This window comes from Fukomys damarensis, unplaced genomic scaffold (assembly GCF_012274545.1).
Source record: "Fukomys damarensis isolate Sample0158 unplaced genomic scaffold, DMR_v1.0_HiC HiC_scaffold_37, whole genome shotgun sequence".
NCBI lineage: Eukaryota > Metazoa > Chordata > Mammalia > Rodentia > Bathyergidae > Fukomys > Fukomys damarensis.
In genome coordinates this window covers 40,565,356-40,574,650 of record NW_022900949.1, presented here as the reverse complement: position 1 = coordinate 40,574,650, position 9,295 = coordinate 40,565,356, and the positions used below count along the sequence as shown (strand labels likewise).

The 9,295-nt window shown below is 41.7% G+C and overlaps 1 protein-coding gene across 2 annotated transcripts in view; it reads right to left on the bottom strand.

Annotated features, from left to right (window-relative positions):
- The window catches only part of Atrip (ATR interacting protein), a 15,901-nt gene that overhangs the window by 4,809 nt on the left and 1,797 nt on the right, over nt 1-9,295 (bottom strand). For both annotated transcript variants that reach the window (XM_010615647.2, XM_010615646.3), the window contains exons 2-6: nt 7,955-8,085; nt 6,959-7,129; nt 4,069-4,187; nt 1,831-1,988; nt 258-353 (exon numbers count right to left, since the gene is read on the bottom strand). In XM_010615647.2, coding sequence (XP_010613949.1) covers nt 258-353; nt 1,831-1,988; nt 4,069-4,187; nt 6,959-7,129; nt 7,955-8,085 — 675 coding nt within the window. The remainder of the gene's footprint in view (nt 1-257; nt 354-1,830; nt 1,989-4,068; nt 4,188-6,958; nt 7,130-7,954; nt 8,086-9,295) is intronic.

Sequence of the window (9,295 nt, the reverse complement as noted above, 5' to 3'; positions counted from 1 at the left end):
ATATATATATATATATATAAAAGGGCTGGGGATACAGCTCAGTGTGAAGGCCCTGGGTTCAATCCCCAGTATCCCCTCACCCTCGCTCCCCAGCTTCTGCTTGAGTCATACACTCCTACTTGCCTGGCCCCTCTGAAGGACTGCCTGGGGTGGGAGCTCTCAGAGTTCCAGGCAGTTTCCCAGGCAATTCTGCTGAGCATTGTAGAGGATAATGGGAGCCATGCAGGCTGCTGCAGGAAAAGCAGGGATTCTGATACCTTCAGTGTTTGATTTCTGCATCCAGCTGCCAGTAAGACTTTTCTGTACCTCTTCTTGCTTTACAGGACTACTTCTCAGACTGTGGGTCTTATTATCTGAAATTAGATAAAATGTGAAACAAAAGCATAGACATATCAGAAACTCTTACATGTAATGAGTTTAAAACAGGCTGTTCTACTTCTTCAACCTTGGATTAACCAAAGCAACTTGCAGGTTTTGTTTTCTTCATATAAAAGGAATTCACACAAAAGTAGGCTGTTTGACTCACTTCAAAATGAAGCGACAAGATGAATACAGTAACCACTAACATTTATACAGAGCTTAGTGGTATCTGATACTACTCCAAGATTTTACACACAGCAGCTCACTTGTTCCTCACAGCAACCCTCCGAGAAGGTATTATCATTAACTCTGTTTTACATTTAGGGGATCTGAGGGTCAGGGATTAAGGATTTGCCCAGATCAGATAAGCCAGTATGTAGGTTAGGACAAATATCTAGGCCACTGGGCTCTCATGTCTGCTTGTAACACTACCCTGCACTGTATCATCAATTTCTAGACACCAAACATGTGAGTAGACCATAGTTTCTGGGAATTGGCAAGATCTGAAAAAGCTGATAGTGGGAAGAAAATTAACTGTATCTGATTTACAAGATGAACTGGCACAGCACAGTCTCAAAGAGAAACTAGCAATGCTAGATGGTCTCCCTCTAGAAAGAACCAGCAATCTCTGTCTGTGCAGGCTCATGGCTGGACTACAACAGGAGCACATGTTCCTGCACACCAGGGATGCTTCTAGTCCACGAATGCTGACTGGTGGTTTCTAAATATGCATTCAAGGACAGGGGGGTGTAGTTTAGCAGTAAAGCACATGCTTAGCATGTCCAAGGCCCTAGGTTCAATCCCCATTACCAAAATATGCCCATAAATTTTTTGACACATTTCCCTTCAAAATTCCCTTGTTGCTGTTGAATATGACCCAGGTTCAATGAACTGTTTCTGATAAAGGAGATGTAACATAAGAGATGGTATGAGTCTTCCTATTGTTATACTGAGGATGAACCCAGCAGTGCTTTACCACTGAGCTACATCCCCAACTCCTCCCTTTTTTAAATTTTGAGACAAAGTCTGTCTAAATTGCATAGCCTGACCTAAATTGCAGTGGGCTGACCTCATCATTCTGCCTCAGCCTTCCCAGTAGCTGGGACTATGTGTGTGTCACTGAACCAAGCTGGTATGTGTCTTCTGAGGTTAGGCCATAAAAATAGCTTCTGGGTGTCTCTGAATTTGCTGGCAGTAAGAGAAGCCATCTACCATGTTTTAAGGACACCTAGTAACTCTATGAGAGGCCCATCTGGAAATGAATGTTTTCAGCCATGTGAATGAACCAGATCCTCCACCCTTAACAAAGTTTGAGTGACTCTAGTCCCTGAAGAGGTGAGCTGTTCTGACTGTACCCACTTAGAACTGCAAACTCCCAGAATTGGGAGAAATTAAATAGTCATTTTTGTCTTAAGCCGTAAGTTTGAGTAGTCTGTTATATAGCAATAGATGGTTAATAGACTCACGTACCCTCTCTGTTGAGCAGAGACTTGCATCCTGGCTCTGTCTGGCAGGGTTGGGGAAAGGACATGTTAGCACTAAAAGACTCCTTTGTAGGAAAAGATGTTTTTCCAAACTGTGAGGAACATGCTTCGGGTCTTACAACCACAGAAAGGTTTTTCCTAGGACTGAAAAAAGTTAACTATAAAAGCAAAGTCATGATTCTGCTAAAATCACTTAAAAGTACTTGGTTATTAAACTTCAACAAATTTCATCTTTTCATGCCTAGGTGTTTTGACTAGTGGTTTCATCTATTATGCATGTTCATACTCTGTCCAGGATGATAGTACAAAATTCAAGGCATTTCAATAGGAATTACCAAATTTCCATATTCTCCTCTAGTCACCCCGAAACACTGGCCATAATTCCTTTACTATTTCCAATTCCACCAAAAAAATTGTTCAGCGTGAACAACCTAATTTTTATTTATTTATTTATTAAGACAGGGTCTCACTATGTAGTTGAGACTGACCCGGAACTCACTATGTAGTCTAGGCTGGTCTCAAACTCAGCGATCCTCCTGCCTCAGTCTCCCGAGTGCTGGGATTATAGGCGTGAGCCACCATGCCCGGCTGAACAACCTAATTTTTAATAGTCTGGGACTGAATCCAAAGACTCACAATCAGAAAAAGACTCTATTAGAAAGTGTTAAAGCCAGGTGTGGTGGCACATCCCTGTAATCCCAGCTTGGGAGGCTGAGGCAGGATTGCTGTGAGTTTGAGGCCACCCTGGGCTACACAGTGTGTTCAAGGCCAACCTGAAATGCACAGGGAGACCCTGTCCCAAAGAAGAAGAACAAAAAGTGTGTTAAAAACAGCAAGTTCCTCAAGTTTCTCTCCATGTTTGAGGAGCAGTCTTAGCCCTTTGATCTTCTCCTTTACTGATGTGTGAAGAGGTGAGGATAGATTCCCTTAACTCTCGTCTCCCTGAAGTATGCAAGGCAAGGTGAGTTTAATCCCATAGCCTGCTTATTATGGGCAAAGGCAAAATGTTTAATGTTAGAAAAATGCCCTGACACCATTCAAATTTCGAGGCTGATATATACAGTACCAGACTGTCCTGACAGGCAGAAAATAGAAAACATACTATTAACAAGCTAAGCATATCTGGCAGCAAAGGAGGGACCGCTAGAAAAAGGTCCCAGGGCGGCAATGAAGGAAAAAAATTCCAAATACTTAGCTAGGACTGAAGTATATTTGTACTTGGAAATATACTCATACTTGGGGCAAAATCTGTTACGGTAAACAGATTTTTTGGTCAGGGAGGGATGGAACCCAGGCTCTATGTGTGCTACATAAGCAGTCTGCCACTGTGCTGCATGCTAACCCCGTTATGTTAAATCACTAAGAATGAAGACTGGCCCTGCCCCAAAATATGGAGATCATCTTTTCAATTTTCTTTTTCTTTTTTTCTTTTGGTAACAGGGATTGAACTTGGGCCCTTGCGCTTGTGAGGGAGGTGATGGAACCACTGAGCTAAATCCCTGGCTCATCTTTTAAGTTTTTTTTAGGAATGTATGTATGCATGTATTTTTTTGTGATATTGGAGATTAAATTTAGGGTCTTCACACTGAGCTACATCTCCAGTCCTTTCATATGTGTGTGTGTGTGTGTGTGTGTATTACATATGTGTATATATGTGTGTATATATATCTATATATGTTTTAATTTTTTTTTTCCTTTTTGAGACAAGGTCTTGTTAGGTAGTTCCAGCTGGCTGTGAACTTACTATGTAGCCCAGACTGGCCTTGAACTTATGGCAATCCTCCTGCCTCAGCCTCCAGAGTGCTGGGATTACAGGCATGTGCCATCATGTCTGGCTCTAATTTTTTTTTTTTTTTTTTTTTTTTTGATATAAAGGCACTAAATTTCTCAGGCTGGGCTCTAATTTGTGATTCTCTTGCCTCAGCCTCCCAGACTGCTGGGATTACAGACAAGTACCACTACCCTGGCTTGCTTTTTCTACTCTACTTTTGAGAAACTGTGTTTATAAAGTCTCACTCAAAGGAAGCACCTAGAGTGAGGGCCTTTATGCTGTGACATCTCAAATCATTCAGCTTCATCCAAACCACCGCTGAATCCTTCAGCAAAGAAGACCCCTGCCCAAGTGGCAGGGTCTAATGGCCTCCATCCAGGACCAGCCTGACAGGGTTACACACATTTTACTAAATGACATAAAACTGAACTGTCCCTCCAGCACCATCCTTACCTGACATGGGGAATGGAGGGAGCGGCCAGTTTATTCACCCGTTCACTGCTCTCAAGCTTTGCCCTTAATTCATTCATTTCTGCATCTTTAAACTGGAGCTCAGACTGCAATGATTGTAGCTGGAAGGCCAAAGAAATACATTTGCAGTGACATTGTAATGTGCATAAAAATATCTCTGTGCTTCAAAATCCCAAGCTAGTAAAGGTAAAACAATGACGACACATATGAAAGTCTGCTGTCATGTAAATGTCCTAAAATATAAAATGCACCCCCACCCAAAAAAAAACCAAAATGCTGGGCATGGCGGCACATGCCTGTAATCCCAACACTTGGGAGGCTGAGGCAGGAGGATCGCTGTGAGTTTGAGACCAGCCTGGGCTACATAGTGAGTTCCAGGTCAATCTCAACCTAATGAGACCCTGTCTCAAAAAACCAAAAAAAAAAAAAAAAAAAAAAAAAAAAAAAAAATGTTACCTTCCTGAAAGACAATAGGATACTCTAGAAAGACGTCTGACTTTTAAGTATTGTGAAGGCAGTGGTGGGCCCTCCACTTACTGAGCCTTTCTGAATTTGCAACACACACACTTGTCTTCATCAGTGTGGGGTGATTAAGGAGGATGATGAATATAAATTGTGCAGCATAGAGTTAGGCAAGGTGCCAAATCTCAATAGTAACTTCTCTTTTGAGACGGGGTCTCGCTGTGTAGTTTAGGTTGATGAACTCACTATGTAGCCCAGGCTGGCCTCAAACTCATGGCAATCCTTCTACCTCAGCCTCCTGAGTAGGACTACAAGTGTGCACAACCATGCCTGGACATTTTTCTTTTTTTGAGATAGGGTCTCAGCATGTTGCCCAAGCTAATTTTGAACTTGTAATCCCTCTGTCTTAGCCTCCTGAGTTGCTGGGATTAGCAAGATGTCTGGCTGTTGATCTTTTTGTTTTGTTTTGTTTTGGTTTTTTGAGACAGGGTCTCACTATGTAGTTGAGACTGACCTGGAATTCACTGTGTAGTTCAGGCTGGTCAGCAATCCTCCTGCCTCAGCCTCCCAAGTGCTGAGATTACAGGCGTGTGCCACCACATCCGGCGAGGCTGTTGATCTTTTAATAAATGTAATGGTATGCATTTCTAGGTCTTTTTTTTTTTTTTTTGGTAGTGGGAACTGAACTCGGGACCTTGCACTTGCAAGGCAGGCGGCAGAACCACTGAGCTATATATCTGGCCTTCTAAGTCTTTTTGAAAAGTTTAGGCAGAGTACTTCATAGTTTTACCAAAGCCCTGTGTGCGGCCTGCTGCTCAGCCTCCCAGGCTCTGCAGCCATCATTTCCTACACTTACCTTGTACCAGGCACACCACCAGTAGCAATAAATGCAGATTTGGGCCTCTTAACAACCTTTCTGGTTATTTTCTGGGATAGTCAGAAATAAGTTATGAAGCTTCAATCATTATCCTGAGGTCACCACTAAAGCCTGGATTCAAACTCTAGTTTGGATAACTGCAAATTCCTTGTTCTTCAGCACTCATTCTTTCATTTATTCATTTATTTGTTTGTTTTTTGAGATAGGGTCTGACTATGTAGAGCAGGTTGGCTTTGAACTTGTGGAGATCCTCCTGCCTCAGCATTCTCTTTTGAGGAAGGCTAAGGATTACAAGTGTGCCACACCAGCTTTTGTTTTCTTGAAAGAGGGTGCTGCAATATAGTTCAGGTTGCCTTGAACTTACTAAATAGCCCAGGCTGGTCTTGAACTTGTGATCCTCTTGCCTCAGCCTCCCCAGAGCTGAGATTATAGGTGTGGACCACAACGTCCAGCTTTTCATCATTTATATGAAGACAGCGCTGGGCATAAGTAAGTTCATAGAATATTTAAAGTTTGTTAAATTTGGCTGGGGTCTTAGTACACTGGAAGAGTGCTTGCCTATGTGAGGCCCTGGCTTCAGTCTCAAATCACACACACACACACCCTTTCAGAAGGGAGTGAAGGAAAGTGGTGATAAATACTAGATACTTGCTGTTTTTCTTCTCACAACAGCGTTTTCTTTTCCTGAGAAACAGTCATTTGCCTGCCTCTGAACATGTGATTCAAATGGGGGCTTTCACTGGACAGCAGCTGGTCCAGGGACAGACATCTGACTCAAGGTAGAATGATCAGTGCCTTCTGCAGATTTTTAAACTTGAGGTAGGGAGCCAAGTCTTACTGGTGCTTTGGAGTTAAGAATATGAGCATGAGTCCAGGAGCTTCTGGAGAATACATCCTTTCCCATAGGGACAGAACTTATCTAAAGCATAGGAAATTAAAATGTGTCACGGTGAGGTCTAAGTCACTCAAGACCCTAACATACTGCTGTCTTCCCAGACCTGGTTTTACATAAGTCTTTAGATTTCCTTTTGGCTTAAGGTAGGTTAACTGGGTTTGTTTACCAGAAGAGCCTGAATTTAAGTCTGTTTCTAGAAATTCTAAACTAGTGATTTATTCTTGCTAAGACTACCACAGTGATACAGTATTTCATCCCAGTCCTTTTCTAGACCTTATGCAGACTCTGGAAGAAAAATGTAGCAATTTGCTAAAAGCAGAAAGTACTTAAGACAAACAGCTATGGAAAACTCCCTAGAAGATTTATAGGCAACACTGCATCTTTGCTTCTACAGGAAATCAGGAGCCAGGTGTGATGGTACATGCCTGTAATCCTAGCACTCTGGGAGGCTAAGGCAGGAGGATCTCAAGTTTGAGCCAAGTGTGGGCAACTTAGCTCAAAATGAAAAATGGGCGGGGAGGTAGCTTGGTGAGAAGGCTCTGGGCTCAATCCCCTATACTGCAAAATAAATGAAACAAGGAAGTCAGTGAGCAGACAAAGTTGCTTTCATCATATGCAAAACAATTGCTCTGAGTCACCTTTCTGGAGAATTCTTTTTCTTTGTCACTGAGTGTTTGGGTTTTCTCTTGTTCAAGAAGGAAATGTGATCGTTTCTGTTCTTCCAGAATGGATTCTGACTGATACAATGAGTCCCGCAAGATTTTAATTTCTCCGTTCTTAATGAGGATTTCTTCTTCCATCACCTTCAGCTGTAAATCCCAAATTAACTGATAGTCAGCAAGAACAAGTTAAGGATACACTTGATACTCACACTTAGTGCATAGTAACTGCATAGAACAGGTTTCATTTCATATATGTGTATGATAAACTTTGATCACTTCCCCTTTACCCCACTCCACAATCCCTTTCCTTTTCTCTAATACTCTTGCTTTCACTTTCACATCACGTATAGATTCTTTAGTTTCTAAAAGGCACTCAACAATCCAGGTCATACTTCAGTGAACTGGAATTCCACATTTTGTTCCTGGTTTTCTTAGGGACCTACACATGGTCATATTAAAGCTGCTAATAAAATAGCAACTGTTATACTGTTCTTCTTATAAAGATATATGGTGTAATCTCAGTGCTTTAAGAGTTTGTGTTTCTCTTTGGATCTGGTATAGAGTGTTTCTTTTCTTGCTTTACTGTTAGGAATCTTACACTGTTTCTTTGTCTAAGTATTTTGGCTTTCTTTCCCCAACCTCTCATTTCATGGGAACAAAATTGAGATGCTTGTTTGAAAAATTTATATTTGACTGTACAATGCTTCCAAACACCTAAGTGAATGAAATAGTTATAAAAAAACACAAGTTGGTATGGAAGTGTAGCTCAGCGGTACAGCACGTGCTTAGCTTACACAAGGCCCTGGGTTTAATCCTCAGCATTAAAAGAAAAAAAAAAAACAAAAACCAGCAGCAGGCCAGGGATTTAGCTCAGTGGTGCAGCTGCCTGCCTCACAAGTGCAAGGTCTTGAGTTCCATCCCTGGTACCAAACAAACAGCAGCAAAAGAAACCCCAGAAGTGAAGTTACTTACCTTTTCCTTAAGTTCTTTGTATTGTGTTTGAAGTACCTCTAGTTCGAAGTTATCTTTCACTGAAGCATTTTCTCTGTTCCTCCCTGCAGGACTTTTTGACATCCCATCTAATCTGCGGACCTTATGAACAGCTGTATAAAACAATTCCCATATATATTTTAGGACCCAACATTTCTCCACTGTTGCCAGAAAATGCAGAAATGAATCATTGTGTGTGTGTGTGTGTGTGTGTGTGTGTGTGTGTGTGTGTGTGTATTACCATGGCTCAAACCTAGGGCCCATTTATCACTGAGTTGTATCCAGCCCTTTTCATTTTTTATTTTGAGATAGGGTCTCACTAAGTTGCTTAGCCTGGCCTTGAACTTATAATCTTCCTTCTTCATCTTCCTGAGTAGCTGAGATAACAGGCGTGTGCCACCAATCCCAGCATGAATCACTCTTGAAAGCAGAAAACAATCTAGTAGGCACTATGTATTGGTATTTTCCAACCTAAGAACATGATGTAAACGCAAATGATCCTTATGAAATCACAGATGCTACTACTCTCTTCTCACTCAATTTTAAGATTCTCAAAGCCTGAAAGAGTCAGGTGTGGTACTCACCTGAAATCCCAGCACTCAGGAGTCTGAGGCAGGAAGATCTCAAGTTTGAGGCCAGCCTGGGCTATATAGCAAGCTCAAGGCCAGCCTAAATACTACAACCCTAGCTAAAACAAAACAAAACAAAATGAAACAAAATACAAAAACACTAAAACTAAAATATAAAGGCTGAAAGGTACTGTGGAGATTTCACTAGCCAGAACTATTTCTATCATTCAACAATATTTACTGCACACCTACAATATACTAGCATTTATAAAGATATAAATGTGAACAAAATGTATAGTTCTAAAACTCAGGAAGCTTATAGGATGGATATTAAACAAATAATCACATGAATAAATATAAATACAATTGTGAGCCAGGCATGGTGACACACACCTATAATCCCAGTACTCTAGGAGACTAAAGCAGGATTCCAAGTTTGAACCTAGCCTGGTAGACTCAACGAGACTCTGTCTCAAAAAGTAAAAAGGGCTGTTGATATAGCTCAGTGCAAAGGCCCTGGAGTCATTTTTCAGGATGTGTGGGGGTTTTGTGTGTGGGGATTTGTGCAGATGACAAATACAAGAATGTCTATAAAGAGCCGGGGATTTAGCTCAGTGGCACCACGCCTGACTTGCAAGTGCAAGGTCCTGTGTTTGATCCCTGGTACACACACACACACACACACACACACACACACACACACAAAATGCCAGGGCTGGGGATTTAGCGCAATGGTTCCGGTGCCTGCCTCACA